The sequence below is a fragment of the Haplochromis burtoni genome, unplaced genomic scaffold, assembly GCF_018398535.1.
Source record: "Haplochromis burtoni strain Fernald_Lab_line unplaced genomic scaffold, NCSU_Asbu1 Contig_41, whole genome shotgun sequence".
Lineage (NCBI taxonomy): Eukaryota > Metazoa > Chordata > Actinopteri > Cichliformes > Cichlidae > Haplochromis > Haplochromis burtoni.
Window position 1 is genome coordinate 2,867,699 of NW_024582402.1, and position 20,873 is coordinate 2,888,571.

Sequence of the window (20,873 nt, forward strand, 5' to 3'; positions counted from 1 at the left end):
TGGTATTCCCCCGGACAAGCTGGAGGAGGTGGCTGGGGAGAGGGAGGTCTGGACCTCTTTGCTTAGGCTGCTACCCCCGCGACCCGACCTCGGATAAGCGGATGAAGATGGATGGATGGATGGATGGATGGATTTGTTTAGAAAACATCAAAAGAAAAAAAAAAGTTTTTTTTTTTACTTCACTCTTTGTTTTTTATTTTAACTCAGTTGGCTGCAAAAGGCCCAAATATAAAAAAATAAAGTGAAAACTGGAGCTTTAAGGCAGGTCGCATGCTAGAGAGGAAAGAGGAAAAAAAGGTTGACCTGTTTGGAGGGGATTTGGCGTAGGCCCCAGCCAGCGCTTCTCTCAGGATGTCACTTGCAAACTGTTCTGTAGCCTACAGCGTACAGGCACAAACACACACAACGTGATTAAGTGAAACAAGCATTCAGGATTCATATTCAGACTGTTTGTCAAGTGTTTCTTGACATTTTTCATGAGTTACTGTTTTGTGTACAGTGACCAACCTTTAGAATCATGGCTTCGATTACTGGAGCGAACACATTCTTCTCCACCTCCACCGGCTGGAAGGTTACCCCGATCTGAAAGAGGCAGTGTTCATCTTATAAAAAAAGGGGGAAAGTGGTGTGCCCTCCTGTTAGCTGCTAAAAGCTGGAGAGGAATCAGAAATCACCGATTGAATGTTTTCACTTTTTCCACATTTCTTAGGGGAAAAAACAAAACAAAACCCAGAGAGGGTCCCAACCTGCTGAGCTGCTTCACTGACAAACTGATCGGACAGGCTGGCGCCCAGGAAGAATTTGGGCTCCGGGTCAGCCTCCTGTTCCTCCTCTTTGACCTTTAGCTTGTGGCAGGGAGGAGTCACCGTGATGATGTCGACTATTTCGTCATCCGCCTCCTCTGGCTCAGTCTTGAGCAGAGCTTGCATCTGCTCAAGACGCAGCACCAGCTCCTCGCTGCTACTCAGGGTCGACGGGCACTCTGCGGGAACATTTACACGTACCCTTCATTTAACGCATCATTTCACAAGCCGCAGCATCAGCAGAAACGCCGACTGCTTCGGTGCATCTCTCAGGTTACAGATTCTTGATACGCGGCTGTGTGGTTTAAAGCAAAACTTAGACATGTGAAGGAGGGTTTTTGTGAGATCTTTGCTCATTTTAGCAGTTCAACAACGCAACAATTACAAATGAAGACGTTTGCACAGACAGAGACAAGTAGAACACAAACACCGATTATCATGTTGTTTGGCTCAGTGAGCTAAACGGCCTCGCCACCCATCCTTTAGAGACAAAAAGATGGAATTAATAAGAGTTCCCTGCAAATTAAACAATGCGACTGAACAAAAGCACTGAGGCTGAACACTGGCCGCCCTCGCACACAACTGGTCTGCAGACGCATTACTGGATCCACTGGTAGGTGCAGAAACAGTACACCCACACATGCAACACTGAGGCGAAAATATTGATCTGCTTGGAGCTTTAACAAGACCGAGTGAAACGATCTTTCTGTAGAAGATGTAGACCAAGTCCACACAGGCACAAACTTACCAGGCTCATTATCGATTTGAGTGAGAATGTCCTCGATGGACTCGTCATCGTTCTTGGGTTGTGGGGGTTCGGGGTCAGGCGGCGTGTAACCCCTCTGTCGACACCACTGAACCACCTCTCTGGTCTTTGGCGGGGTGAGGGCCTGGAGACGGGGCGAGCGATCCAACACGTCCTGGACGACCCGCTTCACCGCTACGGCTCGCTGAAGCTGCACACAGGCCAAAACCAGAGAGATGATGAGAGACAATAGAAATCAATCAATCACAAGCTGTACAGCCACAAACAGGTCATGTTGCTGCACACACACAGCTGGGGTGACTAAGAGTTTTGACTGTGTGATGGCACACATATACTTTATATTCCTTATCCTAATAAACATACAGGCAAGTGTCCTTTTGGTTCCTTTCAGCCTACTGCATCCAAAAAACGCTTATAAAGCAGTGTGAACAAATGCAATTAGCATGCTTTTTGCTCGATGCTCCGGTGGGATGAGTAATAGACATTGATCGTGCCAGCTCACTGTTCTGATGCCTTAATGAAGCAGCAGGCTAGCGGGACGTCTAACACGGGGAAGCTTATTAATCCTTAAACTGGGCAAAGAAATGACTTTCTGAGCGTCTTTTGAAATCTGATGTTATTATTTTATTCTATTGAGGTCTTTCCCACATGTGAACGCAAGTGGCATTAACTTGGCTGCCATTCTGGGCATGTGACACTGTAGGATCAACGCTCCATTTGCAGGGAAAGTGACTGCTAAAACCCCGATCAGGCAGGTCTACAGACCCCTGGCAACCACCTGTTGATAGGATGAAAAGGTGTATTTCCAACCAGCTGGTTAAAAACCTCCTTGTGATTGCTTTGGTTGCCAACATATTGTTGAATAGAACCATCTACCTTGACGTAGATGTTACTGAGACTCAAACTTGCCAGGGATTTTTAGTAGAGACATCAATGGTATCAATTTGAAACTTCAACATCGCTCTGTTCTCGAGTTATTGCATTCACAACGTAAGCGTCCATGTTGCCTGCCTGGCTGGCAGGGTGACGGCAATACCCATCAACCGTTTAAGGGTGATGGGGTAAAAACTACAGGCAACTGTGGCAATCTGCTACCTATGAATACATGTTTTCCTAGCAACAGGTGATTAGATCACAACCAATATAGTGGACGAATCTTGAGTAACGTGTGTAGATGCAGTTCGTTTTCCTCCCGTCCTGATGAACACTGAAATTAAAGTTATGGCTCTCGTTCCTTTCATTTTGCCAGATGGTTAGTCATGCTGGGCCTGGAAGTCCCTTGAAGTGTTACCAGATTGTTGCTGAGGTGGGATGATGTGCATATAGGACTTTCATTTCATTAGCAAACACACAGATTTGCTGTGCAGAATCAGTTTTTCTCCAGCCCGTAGACACCACTTAATCGTTCCCTGTCCTCATAATGTGTAATGATGTGTGATGAGTCCCCTGTCCTCTGTGTAAATTAGTGACCTGTAGATATAAATAACTATGCCTTGGCTTGTCTGGGATCCTTTTTTATAGCAATAGAAAAAGAGAACAGACTGCTACAATATGGGTTGGCCTGTATGAGCTACTGATGAAGATATGACAGGAGACAAGAGGCAGCGATATATATGTGACCTAACAGAAAGACATGAGGCAAGCAGAAAACTCTCTGAGTCGGGATGCTGCATGAAGAGAGATTACACAGGCACCAAAACTGCAGACACTGCAAATTATCACTCACAGACGCCCTCAAGCTGGAACCTGGAGAGCAAACGCTAGTAAGTGAGTGCTGTCACCCCAGATGGGATTAAATAAAACTTTCATCTGAGGAAATCCATACAGAGAAAAGAAAAAAGCCTGCGTTCTTTATTTGAAAGACAGCTTGAAAGCTTTAAAAAAAAAAAGAGAGAGAAAAACTTTAACACATTTGCATAATTTCAAGAAAAACCCTGAATATACTCCAAGCCTGCACAGCTCCAGAAACAAAACATGTACATCTCTGCTGGTTCATCAGCACTTTGACTCTAATGAGGCTTTCTGATTGAAAGCCCAGATACTGCACTTCTGTGAATTTAAATTTTTATCATCAAAAGCAAACACAAAACAAAAGGTCACCTCTGATGCTCTGCGCTTGCCAATATTCCAGGAATAATACTGTTCTGACGACGAGGCACAAAACGGATGTGAGTCTTCGGCTATAGAAAGAAACAGAAATACACCAGTGTGTCAAATTTTTAGACAGCTTTTCCTTTTTTGATGTAAACTTTTCCTTTACATACATCAAATGAAAGGCGAGCTCACTTACTCTTATCTGGCACAATTAGAGGGAATTTCTTCACCACGGCTGTCAGCAGCTGCATCATGGTTTCTATATGCTCAGTGCTGAGGAGAAGACAATCACAGCTGTCAGGTGCCAAGAAGCTTTCATGTATACACTCACTGTATGTGATTGTAACAGGTCCCTGCCCTTACTTGATGAGGTCGTGCGATGAGTTTTCTGCCCCTTGTTCCTGTTTGACTGTGGTAGCTGCAGAGGCAACGTGGACAGAAGAAGCGGGGGCAGGAGTAGTCACCGGGGGTGATGGACCAGCTGTGACAGCTGTGCCAGCACCTGGCTCCGTCTTCACTGTGGAAGAAAGCAAGTGTTAGAGAAGGTTGCTTTATTAGTATGCATACTATATATTTTAAATTGGGAGATAAAAGAAAATGATGAGATGAGACTACAGGGATGGGATCTGAGTTTATTAGTTACAGCCTAATGTGCTTCTAAGCAAAATAAATAATTTTATACGCAAAGAAAGAGGAGTTTGGGAGTACAGTGGAAAAGAAGAGGAGAGCGGGTGGAGTGAGGATGGACCCCTCACCTTGTACCAGAGGCAGGGCAAGGGAGGGGGAGGCCTGGCTGGCAGGACTTGGGGAGGCTCCAGCTCCAGGTGCTCCAGGGGTGGTGGAAGAGGAGGAGGAGGAGGAAGGAGTACTGGAGACTGGGCCCTTTGACACGACTACAAACAGAGTAAAACACACAGGAATGGATTGTGGGCCATTAGGTACACGGGCTTAACGAGTGGATGAAAAAATGAGAGGGTAGGATGACAGGTCTTCCAGAAGCTGCACTTAGGAAAACTGTGAAATAATGAAAATCTGTTTTCCTGCGTGTTGTAAATAAATCATTCTGCCATCTTTAAACGAAGGAACATAAACTCAGTTTAGAGCGTAAAGTAACTTCTCACACTGTAAATCATATGAGGAAAAACATATTTTGCATATTTTTTGTATATTTTAAGATTTACCCTCAGAAACTTATTAAAAATAAGTGAGACTCCAACAAAGCAACCTTTGTTTGTGCAGTATCTTGTGTTATCATGGAGGACCCAGTTTATTAATCTAGAATTCACTGTTTTGTTGAGGGTTTATTTCACCTTTCCCCACAGGCATGAAGATGGTCTGCAGTCCGCCGGACCCACTTCCAACTCCCAGCTGCTTGAGCTGGTTGGCAGGAATGGTTAAGACAGTCTGCTGGGAGCTGGAACCTCCAGAATGGATCTTCAGCATACCTTTCCAAAACAAAAACATAGGTGCTCTGTTTATTCGAGTAATGCATTAACATTTAACCTGACAGTTAATGCAGAAACAGGCTTCTTTCTGCCTACCCGAGAGAGCAGCACCAGTTTTTCCTCCGGCGGCTGCCACTCCACTGACTAACGAAGTTGCAGAAACCAGGGATGCGCCGCTGCTGCTGATTTTGGGCACACCCACAACAGTACCCACACCTTTGGACATGCTGATAACAGGCATATTGGTGATCCCCTTTGCACCTGTTACTACAGCACCAGCTGAACCTCCAGCAGTCTTTGCGATCGCAGCAGGGTTTCCAGCACCCTTCACCAAGGAGGCCACTGCTGCCTTCGACAAGCTGCTGCCCCCACCAGCGGCGCTGGTGTTCTTTGCTGCGTTGATTACTGCTGCTTGGTTGGCTGCCATCAGGAGTGAGTGATGCTGAGAAGCAGACTTCCCACCATCGAGGGCCTGCATGGACACACGGAAACACACGTGTCAAGCAGGAAATAAGCAAACACAGACTCTTTTATGTCCTTTAACATTTCTGATAATGAGCTAACCAAAGTGAGCAAAAGCTCAAGTGTCCAACCTGTTCTCACAATGGATGGCAGACCATGGTTTCATTAAACAACACACTTATTTACAAATCCCTTCTTTCAAAATAGCTAATAAAGTGAGGTATAAAAACATATACAGCAGCATTTCACCTTATCTGGAGCTGCACGACAGCGAACGTGTTCATAAATATGAAAAATATCACAGACCAAGTCCATTTGCAAAAACACTGTAGTGTATATGTGAGAGAAGATTGCTGTGGCTGTGCCTGGAGGAGAGTTGGTGTATTCTTTTTTCTGCTGATGTTTGTTTTCTAGTGCCACGCAGCTCTCAGAATGAGCTGTGCTGATCAGGTCACTGGTTTTATGGAATCTCAGAAACAAAAGAGTCCATTTTTCCTCACAGAGAGTCCTCAGAAAGAGAAGTTCCCCCTCTTTGGCTTGTTTGTTGGAGCTCCGAGTAAATCTTTTTATGTGTTGCAATTTCTCTGTTTTATGATGCCTAGCTACTGACTCTAAAGATGTAATCATCCTAACTCAGACCGATGCTTATGAATATACACAGCAGCGTGCCTACACATGCGAGCCACTGCACTCAGGCTGGATCATTTGTTTTCTGCGTATCTCTACTGCCTTTTTTTCCAATTCCACTTATACAAAAATGCGTTATTTCTTGCAAAATCAGGGTGCTTCTAGTATCTATAATACCAGATTTAAAGATGAGCATAGAAGCTTTAGCTCCCCTATTGAATTGAAAATTTTTAATTCCTCCATGGATTTTAATTCCATAGGGGAATTAAATTTTCCTAAAAGCTTTTTGGACATAGCAAGGTTTCCTTTAGAACGCATCAATTATTTCTATTTGCTCTGAATAGCAGAAATACCAGGATCAATATTAACACCCCCCAAAAACTGATCTTTTAAATTGAGCCAAAGCACAAACCACAAATGTGCAATGATGTGCTTTAATGCTCAAAGCTTGTAAAAGCAAGTTAAAAATGAGGACTTTCTTCCAGTTTACACACAATATAAAAACTTAAGCAAGAGTTTGAGCTTCACCTGAGAAAGCATCATGCCAAAATACAACAAAAACCCCCAAAAGAAATCAGTTTAGACTTGCAAAAATTGCAAGAATTACTGGTGCTCACAAGGCAAGAGATGGAGAAGTATCATCAGTAAATTCAGAGAGCCTCACAGTACAGAACAAGCCTGGCAGAGGTAGGACACTAGTGAGAGCTGCCAGGACACTAGTGAATGACTTCGCCAAGTCGTGAATTGTGGGACAATCATCAGAACCCTTCACAGGAATGGACTGCGAGTTTGCAGACCAAGAAAAATACTAGAAGCCACCAGTGCTAAACCTCAGTCTCCCAGCAGATAAGAACTATTGCTGGTATAAGTTTGAAAATCTTAGCTGTCACCTGCCTCGAATTACTGTGTTTACAAGATTTTCAGAAACCTTGAAGTCAAGATCAACATTTTTCAAACTCGTCAGACTTTTAGCAGATGGATCAATGGTATTAATTTGAAAATCCTATGTTCCCTCATTCTCAAATTATCGTGTTCACAGAGATGGTTGTTCATGCCACCGCTCGCCTGCCCACTCCAATGCGTGGGGCTAACTGAAGACCAAGCAGACCACCAAATCTGGAGGATCTTGAGAGATTCATCAAAGAGGAATGGGCTGGGATTGCTCAGGAGGACGTGAGTTTGAGTTTCAAAGCTAAAACAAGTGACTGCAGGCTGTTATCCAGTCACAACTGACCATTAGCATCAGTGTGGCTGAGAATTCTGACCCTGGTAATTTTTAATTTTCGGTGAGATAATTTTCTTTCTGTGCACAAAATAAAATAATGTAAGCATCCAAAAAATAAAACTAGGATGTTAAAAATTCCTTCCAGCTGTGTTAGAAAAATAAATACATTTTCAAAGGGAGGCTAATAATTGTGTCCTCATCTGTACGTGGGTATGAAATCCAGCGTAATTAAAAACAGCATAACTAGCTTGCAACCATAAAATAAATGCTAACAGCTCTTTGGTTTAATGTGACTCTTACATAGGGACATCTGCCATGCAGAATAAAAGGGATGTAAATAAAAACTGTGAAACTCGCCTGTTGTTGGCTCGCACTGCTGACAGAGCCAGGCGTGGAGCTAGCAGCGGTGATGACTCCACCTGTCATCCTTAACGTGGTGGTGCCCGGCTTGGACAAGTGGCCTGCTCCCGCTGCCGTTACTGTTTTAACTGAGCCGTCAGGCAACTTCACCTGTGCACCCTGGGAGCTGCCCACCACCTGTCAATTACAGGACGAGCAATTACCCACTTAGAACATCAGCAGCAGCAGCCCACGTGCAGCGTGCTGAAGTTGTCAAGGAGGCATGAGGTGAAAACTCACAATCAATCAAAAAAAAAAAAAAAAAGATTTAAACTCTGACAAACATACACACATAGACTTTTTTCTTTATTTCCACAGTAGCCATGTTGCCAGTAAATAGTAAGGAATCACTTTTACATTTGTTACCAATGATATTATTGAGTTTTGCACTGTTCAGGAGCAGCACACCAATGTAATACAACAATGTAATTATTGTATTTATAGACTATTTCATATGAAAATGATAATGGAAGCCATTTTTTAATCAGAAAAAACCCTGTAAAATAACTAACACTACACCAGTCTGACTAAAACTCTGAAGTCAGTTTTCACTTGGGTAAACAATAAGAAATGAAACTGCTATGATAGTAAGATAAGATAAAACTTTATTAATCCCTCAGGTGGGTTCCTCTGGGAAATTCGATAGTGTTATATAAAGTGAGAATGATTAAAATGCATGAGGGGACTTGTCCACCTCCAGCTCAGCAGCACATGGGAGAATCAGGTGCTTGCACCAGCAGCACCCTGGACAGGTCTTTCACTGTTGCAGCTCATTTTAATTGTGAGTGGAACCAATGGAAAACTAACTACACTCATATGTAGTGTTTGAGTGCCATCTTTGAATAATATTTTTTTGTTTTCCAATCTGTGTTTCAGAGTTAAGATGTAATACCAGATCTAATAACCATGAACAGCATAAAACATGGACGTGGCTTCGCAGTTGGAAAAATTAAGCCAGTGAGGAAGTACATTCAACCTGCAGTGTATCTAAAAGTCACCAGATGGCGATAGCTGTGGTTGCAGAAACACCTCTGGAGCTACAGAAGTCTATGGGAAAGCCTTCTGTCTTGACCTCTAACCACTTTCTTGATGAGTTTATGGACTCAGTTACAGTTTACAATGAATAAAAAAAGTCTTGGTCAAACTATGTTTTGAAAAAGAGCATTATTTTTTTAGGTATGTTCATTGGCTTATGACTTCAATTGGACCTGCCCCTCCTCATCACTTTATTTTTTTTAAACCAAGATGAAACCAAGTGAAAATGCTGATCTTGTTTCTTCCAAACAAAACTTCAAAAACCAGAGGATGACCACTTGGTAGCTACATCCACCGTTTATACTGTTTCTTGTTGGATCTATGTCTGGAGATGTTATATAAACTTTAACTTAAAATTAAAATTAAGATGGCGCAATACCTTAAACAGAAAAAAAGTGTGTCAAGCACAAATTATGTTTTCTCTTAAGCACCTTAAAATCAGCCTAGGATAATAACCACATATGTCATTGGTGATTAATTTACATTGATTAAAGAGGGCGACACGATCTGTACAGATGGTCTCTGTTGGTATTTAAGAAAATTGTAAAAAGCTTGATTACATTTTCATTTAATTAATTTTCAAAAATATAAAATATAATTTAAATAAATATCAATTTTCAAAACACAGCCAACACAGACACAGATTTTTAAAAAGACGTCACATTAAAACAAACTGGCACGTGGATAAAATAGTTTAACTCTAGTCCAAACAATAAAACAATAGTAAATAGTACGGCTGACAACAATGTTACACAAGTTGTTATTTTGAGCCTAACGCTCTCACACAAGACTAAATATGGTAACAAATAGATCTGGTTGAATGGTCACTTCAAAAATTGTCTGACAGTGTTTTAAAGATTAAACTCCAATAAAACTGCAAATTTTATTGCCAGTAAGAATGTGCCATGAGCCCGGGGCCAGTGTGCATCTATCACACGTTGGTTTTACATCTTTAGACAGTTTAGAAAGTTTTACTTTGCAGAATTAAGGCGATGCAACGACTTAAACTGAGTCTAGCACAAATTAGACTAATGTAATGCTGAAGTAATACGTGGAGAGACATGATCCGCACATAGCTTGCAGCCTGTATAACGTTACTTAGGTGGTCAAATTCGTTTGTGGAGTGTGGCTAATGTTAGCAGAGCTAGCAACAACAGCCTTCTTATCCTGTACAAAGATGTGGTTATCCTCTGGCCGAGTCCTTTTATGCCAGTTTATTCTGACACAGGCTTCATATAACCGTCTATTTCATAGAACTACTGCAGTCCTGCTGGATAACACCTTGCTTGATAACTACAATTACATGGTGTTGTACATTTATAAAACTGAAAAAGAAATTTAGCTGAGTAGGCCATATTTCTGTTGCAAGGGCAGCATTGTTTAAACGCTGAGTATGCAGTGACATTTCTAGTAACAATTATACTTCTATAATACACTATCGTGAAATGAGCATGCCCCTCTAACAATGTGCAAAATACAACTTTCAGTGTGTGGATGACAGATCGTGAACTGTGTTATGAAATTATATTCCCAGCACAACACTAATCCATATACTTCCAAATGAAAAAGAAAAGACTTCTGAAGATATTTCATTGTCAAAGAAAATACAAAAGCATTTCCACCACAAAATCTGAGATTTGGCAGGACGGTCATAATTTAGTGGTCAAATGAGGGAGGCAATCAGTGAAGTAACATACAGCAATGCGTAAAAATAAAGAAGAGAAGAAGAATGAATATTTCATTAAGAATATTAAAGAGGAAAATGACTGCAGAGCAGGAATAAAAGAGCTGGCAAACCCCACACGAGTCCTACTATCACAGAACTGGAAGACCTTTGCTGATAATTACCCAAAAGACAAGCCTGTGTCGAAACCAGACTGTCAAAGAAACAACTAAGAAACACGGAAGCAGTAGTAACTACAGCAGCATTTGTGTTACACACTGAACAGCTTACAGTAAACTCTCCACACTGACCTGAGCCAAGATGGCTGCCTTCTGTCCGGCTGTCACTCTAATAGCCTGCTGGCTAGCAGTTGCAGGAGATGATGCAGCATGACCTGCCGAACCGGAACTCCCCTGCTTCCCCGAACCTTGTGCGGGCTGACCGACCAGAAACGTACCCTGAGAAAACAGAACAAGAATGACTAAAGTGCAGCTCTAATGACACACAGTCAGGTCCAAGAGTTTTTGGACACTGATTTTTGTGTAATTTTGCCTCTGTACGCCAGCACTGTGGATTTTAAATCAGTGTGTGACTGTACAGATTATCAGCTTTAATTCAAGGAGCTTAAAAGTCCCGCTTTAACTGTTTAGGATTTACAGGCATTCTTATACAAAGTGCACCACATTCAAATGCTGAAAATTAAAATATGTTCCAGTGTAACGCTTGTTTTCAATGACTGGATGACATTTTTTGCAGTCAGAAGTCTAGAACCCCTGGACATTTACTGCAGCCACCTTCAGCTGCTGCTTGTTTCACGGTCTTTTTACCTTTAGTTTTAAATTAAATAACTGAAAAGCTTGTTCTATAAATAATAAATATTTATTCTTCGTTGCCTTGAGATACTTTTAGGTTGCTTTTGCAGTATGCTTTAGGTCATTATTCATTTTCTCTGTGGAGCACCGGCCATCTGTTTTGCAAATTCCTCTATTTTTTTTACTTACTACCCATGAGTCTGGTTCACATTGGTCTCAAGTTTTCCCCCCAGAAGTAGGCGAGCTCTTTCAGGTGTTTTCTGACACAGTCCAATACAATTTCATTGCCTGGACTCAACTCCACAAATTTTATATTTTTAATTCATCATGAAATAACTAAGGATATTACCCTCTGTACCTCTGTATTTGAACCATGACACCAAGAGAAATTCCTTGTTTGTGTACAAACTTTGCAGTAAACGTGATGCTGATTCTGTCAGTCCAGTTACTTTTGAGCACCTTTTTAGTGGTGAACGGCTGTAATTCTTTGACAGTTCATGCATATACGGCAAAACATAATGCAAAAGCAACTCAAGAATTTCTCGAGGCAAAGACCGGGGATATTCTTCAGTAAACAGGCCAGTCACCTATTTCAAACCAACAGAGCCAACCAACAAAGTGTTCAGTTACTGGATACAAACAGGCACACAAAATCAGTCACTACAGTGGTGTAACTACTAAAAACAAAATTTGTCTTTGTCTAAAATCTTACAGACTTATTATATTCAAAGGCCATAAAAACTGGTTTCAGGTCAGCCTAGTAAACCCACACAGGATCAGCCAGGCTTAATATATCACCAATATTAGACTTTAAATTACATACAGTACAAGGTTATATGATGTGCACAGTATGACTATTTTAAGCAGTACAATGCTTCCATTACATTTTAATTTTTTATAACATAATAGCTACGGAAAATTCAATTAGCCCTCCAGGTCAATTGATCCTCTAGGTCCTAATTAGAATGTGGGAGTGCGCCGGCTCTTTGGCTCATAAGAGAGACTGACATGAAATTTTACAGAAAAGAAGATGGCTCTTGAAGAATGATCATTATTAGGAAAGCAGGACCCAGTGTCTATGTGGAAATTTGAAACCTCTGCGCGTGCGCACACACACGCACACAAACACACACATCTACACACACACACACACACACACACACACACACACACACACACACACACACACCCACACACACACACACAACACTCACACACACAGAACACTCTAATAAGCAAAGATGAGATACATACATAGCCAATTATGTTGTGCCAGTGTGTGACTGCATTTGTCGTTAGTAAAGGAAAAAGTGGGTCTACCCACCTGTGGGGTCTGTTTAAGGATATAAGATGTGTAGGAGAGGTTGGAAGGTAGATTGCTTGAAGAGGAAGAGGAGGAGGAGTTGTGAGAGCTCCCAGAGACCGCTGATGAGCTGTTCTGGGACTGCTGACCTAAATTACAGAAATCCACATAGATCAGTCTCATTTCATATGAAAAATCCAGAGTATCAGTGCTGCCATTTCAAAGAAGGGCAAAGGCACGATTGTGAAGCAGAGCAGGGCAGTGCAATGTTGGCTTACTGCTGTGAAAATCCAAATGTCTTTAAGCAAAAAAACAGATGACTGTAACTGACTCACTGTCCAGCAGCAGCCAATATCTGTAACTGGCACTAACATGCCTCAAGTTGTAGAGTCACTTCAGAAGTGGATTTCTTTTTCCAAACTTTATGATGAGCTGGAAGCCAAAATATTTTTTAATACAGATGTCTACAACTTGGAGGCATGGATGAAAATGTCGCAGTGAAAGGTTTTTGCCTGGGATGCTGACCCCAAATACTGAGCTGCCAACAAAATCAAGCATTGTTTTCAGTTTCTATCAACACTGTTGAGTAAGCTACCCATTCCAGGCAAATGCCTATTTCTAACACCTAGTAATTTATGACATTATACACCTGCTAGAAAATGTTGTGCAGCTTCACATGTTGCAGGTTTTCTTGGATATTAAATACCCACATACTGCAGTCCACAGAGACTGTCCTGGAAACCATATTTAAGTGGTAAAGCTATACTTTGGGATATTAAACTTAGAACAATTATTCTACATTAATTCATGAAATACACTATAATCTTGCAGGTCCTTAAAATATAAAACATGACAACGCTAACCTGCATTTTCCATTTTGCTGCTACAAAGATACACTGTCACAGAGTTCTATTAAAACATGGTGACACATCCAACAAAGATTGACTCCGAGCAGTTTAAACAAACAAACCCTTTGCTTGGTCTTAATAAACATGAATAGGATTGAGAAAAGCATGTGACTAAAACACTGACACAAAAGGAGCAATGCCATGTCAATGGAAACTGATATGGGTTTTTTAAACAGTGGCTGTATAAAAATATTATTTACTATTATTATTATATATTTAATAATATAGGACGCAACATGTCTCACTTCCACTGGAGGCCCGGAGGATTGCTCCCTGTGGGATGAGGAGCAGCTTTCCTTTCCCCGAGGGGTTCTTGCTGTTGGTGGTCAGGTAGAGTTTGGTACCTGGTGGCAAATTGGCCAGATTGGCTAAGTTGTTGGCTGGCAGCTGAAGTGTAGCCATCACTAGGAACAAACACAGAATAAAAGAAATAATAATGATTACTCACTCAGCTCTAAAACTGCAAACATTTTAAATAAAGAAGATGATATTAATATAGGGTAGAGACACATTGTTTCTAAATGTAATTCAACTATTAAAAAAAGGAAAAAGAAAAAACATACAACCAAAAAAAACTAAACAAAAAACAAACAAACATTGATGACCCCATTGAAGTTTCCCCCCACCAGAGTCAAAGTTAAACCCAGAGCAGAACAGAGTGTGAATGCTTGTCTGTGTCTCTGTGTTATCCCTGTGACAGACTGCCGACCTGTCCAACTTGAATAACTCCCTTTCTCCCTATGACAGCTGGGAAAGGCTGCAGCACCCCAGTGACCCTGAACTGAATAAGCAGTTAAGAAAATGGATGAATGGATGGAGTTGGCATGTCACCAGAATCCTTTAATACCAAACTTGTCACAGTGAAAACATGACAATACTTTTCACTATTGTAGCATCATTCGTTTTTGATACAGCAGGCACTGTTATACAGAAATCAACTAGGTTACGATGTAATGTAATGTTGTGTTTGAGTGCATGGGGCAACCATTCTGTCATTCGGGGGGTATTTCATACTGTGGTTTTAAATTGGGGATCAAAGATCATGTAATTCTACCAACAGCCAGGATGGGATTTGAAATTGTAACAACAACTTGGGCTGCTATAAAATGAAACTGTTCTTTTATGTGTGTGTGCGAGTGTATTTAATCTCTGACCTCCACTCTTGCCACCTGAACCACCAGCCGCCTTGGTACCCTGGTGTCCAGAAATGCCACTGGCTCCACTGACGATGGCTTTAGCAACTCCCTGAGCCAAAACCTGCTTTCCACTCATCACCTTGGAGACAGAAGGGTTGCCCTTGGCAACCAGAATTTGTCCACTGCTGATAGCAACCTGTTTGACTGAAGACTGAAGCCCTGAGCTAACAGGAATACCCAACATCTAGAAGAAAGAGAAGAAACTATTTTTTTTAAATGACTGTGGCCACACACATACGTACTTATCATTGCAGGTTTGCGTCTGTGCAGGTTTGTCTGGGTGACAACTGACCTTGCTACTAGTGGCCCCTGTCCCTCCACCAGTCTGTTTCTGGGCCGACATGGAGATCATGTGACCCCCCTTCACTGCAACAAACTGGTGTCCTGCTGTAGCGCTAGCTTGCTGTTGCTGACTGGTTACTGTGGAAACCATCGGCTGTTGCTGTGTTGAAACTTCCCCTGGCTCTTGCTTGATAATAACCTGCACGGGAAACATGGAGAGAGGGACTCGAAACACAACTCCGCACTGCTTTGAAACCACAGCGGGTTCATAATGCAGCTGCTATATATCAGTTACCAATTACATTGTCTGGTTAAAAGAAAACATCACATAAAATGATTAATACGATGCACTCTGACTGTAAAGAAAGATCTGATTATTCTTTTTTCAGCAGGCTGCAGTGCTGCAAGAAAAGATGTTACTTAAAACAGATTTCGTAAAATCAGCATCATCATTTATTCATCGGGTCCATGTTTTGATATTCCCCATATGTCCTCATCTGGGGTGCCTTTCAGTGTGAGAGCAGATGTCTGTAGTTTACAACAGAGAAAACTAAAGAATCTGAACCAATCAGAGCTCCAATGTGATAAAACAGGAATTTTAGGCCAGATCATATTTCGCTCATTGTGGACAATAAAGGGATCATTAGCATGTGCGAGTAGGATGACATTAAAGCAAGCTAATGACACATTTTGCGTGAAAAAGAACTGTGCAATTCTCTCTGCAAAGCTCCCCCTCCCCCATCCTCAGAACTATGTCCTATTTAAATAGCTGCCAAGGCACTCACAGCTGCTGAAGATAGCACCCTGGCTTACTATTAATATCACACTGCTTTGTTAATGTTGCTTTAAACACAAATAATACAAGGACTGTCTTCATAGTTAGAGGACAGGGCAGTAAAAATGGATAATGTTTGTCACGTTTAAGGTTGTAACCCAGTAAGGCTCTACCAACTCACCTTCATCCCTGAGGACAGGAAGGTGCCAGTGTGAACTTTAGGTGCTGGGGAGCGAGTGCCCTGAGTGGCAGACTGTTTAGTGGATGGGCTTCCTGTGGAATAATTAACAAACATACAAAGACAATAAGTCACAGCACAGATGAGGGTGAGGATTCACCACCCTTCCTGTCAGCTTTTCGAGAGATATCGAGGCCACTGTGGTGCCAGGTGACTGTTTCCTCTCAGGGTTGACTGACTCGCAGAGCTGAGCCCCACCAAAGTTTTGTTCCTTACGCACTGCATTAAAATCTGTTTTACTGCAGGACTGGTGAATCAGCCAAAACACCCACATCTACCTCATCCACTTTGATAAAACATAATTTAAGAACACTCTAACCTTGTTGCCGAATCTGGGTGAGCAGTGCATTTGTGAAGGAAGTGTAGGAGTGGCTGAGTGGGTGTGAGACAGCAATCTACAGGAAAGAGCTCCTAAGTGGAATATGACCTGATGCTGGTGCTGAGAGGAAGTAAACACAATGACTATCATCATGCAAGATGATTGCTTGATGATGCGCAAAATGCTCAGATGGCAATAAAACTCATCTTTTTATGGGGACTTACACACACACATCACATAGAGAGGAAAAAAACTGTTTGGAGTGCAGGGTCTTCTCGAATAGCCCCCTAATCTGGCCATGAAACACATTGGCTCAGTTACCATGGTAACCTCTCCTTTAGCAACTATCCTGCTGGCTCACCACACGTCATAATTTAGGAGTGCAGGTAGGGAGAAAAAAAACAGCAAAGAGGGAATACATAATGTTAGATAGTAGACTTTAAAGGGATTAAAGAGGGAAAAAAGTGCAAAGAGAGAAACAAAGAGAACAGAGAAGTCTGAAGGGCACTGTTCATCGTCTGTCCTGCTATAAAGCGGATTTTTCACAGCCATTTTTATATCCCATGTGGGCGGCTCAGACACCGCTTCTCAATTTTGCTCCAGGTCCACTTCCGATTTCAAGCAGCACTTTAACACTGAGTAGGAGAAGTGTACCTGTGGAGGCAGCGGATGAGGAAGCCATGCCGATAACCTGGCCCGGTTTGTCAACAATGATATAAGGATTGTTGAGCACAGAGGATGAGCTCTGCTTGCAATGGACAGGGGTGGAGGTCGTGGGTGTGCGGGGCAGCGGGGAGTGGCTGGGTGTGGAGATGGGTGACCCTGTGGGGGAGGAAGTAGGGCAGTTATTGTATGAGTAATTCTCTTGGACTTAATTTTTAAAAGGGGCTCTGAAATATGTTATCGAAAGATAAAATTCATGTCACATGACCTTTTTGCCACTGTTTCCAATCTCTGTGTTGTGTTTTCAGTTGCGTTTACAGACATTTGAAAATATAATCAGCAGTTTTCCAAATCTGAAGTAAAACATAATGGCGTTTTTCTATTTTTGTGTACTTTGTTTGGCTAATGCAAGAAATATGCGCCTGTGGGAACACAAAAGAAGCTTTTGTTAACCCCTACTGAGCAGTACTGCATCTTCCTAACAATGAATGTATTCATACCAACTTCACTAAGCTGAGAATCAGGGTCAGTGCTGGGAAACAATATGTTGAAATTACAAGCAAATGGAAAAATAATGTCATCAAACTTCAATGTCAGTGAGGCGTTTGCTGTCAACACTTCTTAGTGATTTACAGATTTCACCTCAACAAAACCTGAAATAAAGAAGTTATAATCACAGGGCATCTTTATTGTGTAAACTTAGACCATCTTATTTATGATGAATTGGATTCTTTAGAAACAATATGACAATTTTACAAGGACAGTGGGTGGAGACACGAACCTGAAACTATTTTACAGCTCATTGTGATTGGTTGGAATGATTTCCCAGGAGACTCAGCAGGACTGGGTGGTTGTCCTTGGGGAACAATCTTGCAGCTTGCTGTGATAGGCTGGAAGGCAGAGTTGCCATGGGAACCCAGAGTGACTCTGTCACCGGCCTTGGGCCGTGTTGGAGTGTGTTCACCAGCAGCAAGGCCTGCGCTATGAACACCTGTAGGCCTCCCCGACTCTGTCTTTATGAAAACTGCAGATGGAAGAACAATTTTTATTGAACATCATCTGGTTTTGATAATAAGCTGACATAAAATGATTGTAAGGCCAAGAAACCACTGAAAACTGGTTGATTCTGGTTTAGTTTTATGGAGAGAAAATAAACAATCCTACTTTTCTGTTAAGCAGTCCAGTATATACACGCCCTCAGGTACATGATCCCTATTATTTTAAATGTGCAAAAATAATCTGCTGGTGTACCTTTGTCTACACTGGAGTCATGTGACACAGGAGAACTACAGCGTCCATAAGTCTGGGCCAGAGAGGCAGTCAAAGTGGGGCTGGCTGCTCTGTGAGTCACCTTGGAGGAAGAAGGCTGAGGGATGTAGTCTTCCCCAAGAGAATCCCTGTGAAGCTCCACATCAACCACCTGGAACAAATATAAATCAACGTCAGAGTGAAGCTCTGAAGGGAAAAAAAGTCATAGCAGGAAACAAAGTGAATATTTCTAACTTACTGTTTCTACCCCGAGCGTCTGCAGTCCAGTGTATGTTCGGTCGAGCTGTAGGAAAACAGAAGAAAGGGTATAGACAGCAAAGTTATGCAGCAGAGTTACTGAACTGTATAAACACATTTTAGTGCAATATACTATGGTTACTTATTTGTTTAAGAAATGTCAACATCTAATTACTCTGAAATCAAACTGGACTATATCACTATGCATTTCTAAAAGCAATGAAAGTTCTTTAGTTTAAAAAGGCGAACGTGATTGTAATGCAGACTGAAAAAAAGATACTAGACAGGTGCTTTTCAGTGGGGCAAAAAAAGCAAGCCATAACAGGAGAAAACTTGCTGAAGCACTCAGCTATTAAGATGAAAAAATATTTAATAAAACTGGTAGAAGCTCAGCAAATAAAACCCGTTGACCCAGTTGACGTTTTAATTGATGTATTCAAGGGGTTTATCAAAAGACTTGATTGAACTGTTTAGGAAGTCCAAGGCCTTTACTGCACAAACCTTCAGCTGCTGCTTGTTTGTGGGTCTCTCTGCCTTCAGTTTTGTATTTAATAACTGTAAATTAAGCATCGTTGGGTTGAGATCAAGTGACTAACTTGGCCATTAAAAGTAATACGTTTTCTTTGCCTTGAGAAACTTGCGCTGCTTGCTCTTTTGGGTCATTATCTATTTACTCTGCAAAATGCTGTCTGGTGAGTTCTGCAGTATTTGTCTGAATGTGAGCAGAGAGCACAGCCCTGCACACAGAATGCATCCTGTTACTTCTATCAGCAGGTAATTTGGTATGCTTCAGATCATGAGTTGTTGCTCTCCTTCTCCATATTTTTCATTTCATCCACAGAACTCTTTACAGAACAGTGCAGGCTCTTTGAATTTTTTTCTAGCGGAGTCTACTCTGCACTTCTTGTTCCTGAGTATAACAACTGGTTTGCAGCTTGTTGTAAACCCTACATGCATGTCTTGATTTTAGATGCTGAAAATGATACACCTACCTCCTCAAGAGTTTTACTTTCTTATGTTATATTGTTATCATGTAACAATGATGTCAACATGCAAATCAGTTCACCACCTTTAAATTATAGATTTGGGGATTTTTGCCATCTTTCTGATTGGTTTGTTTTATTGTTGCTTTCTGCTGCTTGTCAGTCAGTTGTCCAGTTCTTTCAGAGTCTTCCTCTTTTTGAGGGACTGTGGACAAAAATGACTGTATTTCCTAAACTGCTAATGCAATATCTTTGGAAATCCCCTTGAGTTAAAGCTGATAGTCTGCACTTCAATCACACACTGACTGAATTTAAATACACTGTGGTGGTGTCCAGAGGCAAAATCTGCAAATATTATATATTTGTCAAAAAATAAAATAATGACGTGAATGTATGTAATCCTTTTAAGTTTCCTGCCTAAATCCTGTACACTTTACACATATGTGAAATTCAGCAGTAGAAGTCAGACCCACTGGCTTGTCTACAATAGGCTCTGAAAATTGGCACAAGGAAAGACAAAGAGTCCTCATCTAACGAGAAAAGTAAAGTGAATGATGATGTGGTCTGTAAAGTATTCTGACCTTTAGCTGGTGGATGATGTCAATACGTTTGTTGCGAGGGTCTTTAAAATGGATCTGGATCCTCACAGGAAACTCACCCCAACCGCGGCGCGTTAAATGAAAGGGAGGCTCACTGAGAACAGACACATTTGAACTGCCTTATGCAACACTGTTAAAATTCAAATATAAGTCAGGATGAAAAAAATATATAGTAAAGATGCATCACTATGCCTTTATTTAAAAACCAATCTGTTTTCTAGCCTGGACCGAGTTAAGAATCTCCTAAAAATCAATGACTTGAAAAACTCACATGTTCTCCTCCTTTGAAGCTTGACATTCTCATCCCAACATAACAGACATTGATCTGACTGCAAGGGCATGTGCATGTGCCTGCGTATCATGTGTGTATTCAAGCGCAACCTATAAGTGAAGCAGGTGTTTTTTTCCACTTCACTTCATCCCTTCATCTACAGTCAGGCTGTGCTGGGAGTCAGCAGAGAGCATCAGCGTAGGGCTCACTGGGAGTGAAGGTTTGAGTTACGTGGGGGGAGCTTGTGAGCTGCTGCAACAGCAACGTGAGCACTTTGTCAGTTCAAACAGCTGGGAAGCTACAGCTGAGGATAAGGACTGCTGACTGATGAGAGAGATCATTTATTCAGAAGCTGCAGGCAACCTTAAATCCTGAGCCATTTTTAGAGGGTAATGCCAACAATTACACATTTGAAGTGCATATTTCAAGGCTACCTAACCTCTGTTGCTTGTGAATGATTGCTAAATTAAGTGTGTGATGCTCATCTATACACCTAACT

At 41.6% G+C, this 20,873-nt stretch overlaps 1 protein-coding gene across 2 annotated transcripts in view; it reads right to left on the reverse strand.

Moving 5' to 3' along the window:
* Positions 1–20,873, reverse strand: part of yeats2 (YEATS domain containing 2) — a 35,959-nt gene that overhangs the window by 10,580 nt on the left and 4,506 nt on the right. Inside the window, exons 8-29 of one of the 2 annotated variants that reach the window (XM_005920424.3) lie at positions 20,086–20,197; positions 18,523–18,567; positions 18,267–18,435; positions 17,797–18,039; positions 17,007–17,174; positions 15,977–16,068; positions 15,031–15,219; positions 14,697–14,922; positions 13,788–13,946; positions 12,656–12,783; positions 10,831–10,977; positions 7,780–7,959; positions 5,205–5,580; positions 4,974–5,108; positions 4,419–4,556; positions 4,027–4,180; positions 3,860–3,936; positions 3,670–3,749; positions 1,552–1,759; positions 747–982; positions 508–582; positions 304–377 (exon numbers count right to left, since the gene is read on the reverse strand). In XM_005920424.3, the coding sequence (XP_005920486.1) occupies positions 304–377; positions 508–582; positions 747–982; positions 1,552–1,759; positions 3,670–3,749; positions 3,860–3,936; positions 4,027–4,180; positions 4,419–4,556; positions 4,974–5,108; positions 5,205–5,580; positions 7,780–7,959; positions 10,831–10,977; positions 12,656–12,783; positions 13,788–13,946; positions 14,697–14,922; positions 15,031–15,219; positions 15,977–16,068; positions 17,007–17,174; positions 17,797–18,039; positions 18,267–18,435; positions 18,523–18,567; positions 20,086–20,197 (3,411 nt within the window). The remainder of the gene's footprint in view (positions 1–303; positions 378–507; positions 583–746; positions 983–1,551; positions 1,760–3,669; positions 3,750–3,859; positions 3,937–4,026; positions 4,181–4,418; positions 4,557–4,973; positions 5,109–5,204; positions 5,581–7,779; positions 7,960–10,830; positions 10,978–12,655; positions 12,784–13,787; positions 13,947–14,696; positions 14,923–15,030; positions 15,220–15,976; positions 16,069–17,006; positions 17,175–17,796; positions 18,040–18,266; positions 18,436–18,522; positions 18,568–20,085; positions 20,198–20,873) is intronic. The other variant, XM_005920426.3, reaches the window with a different exon arrangement.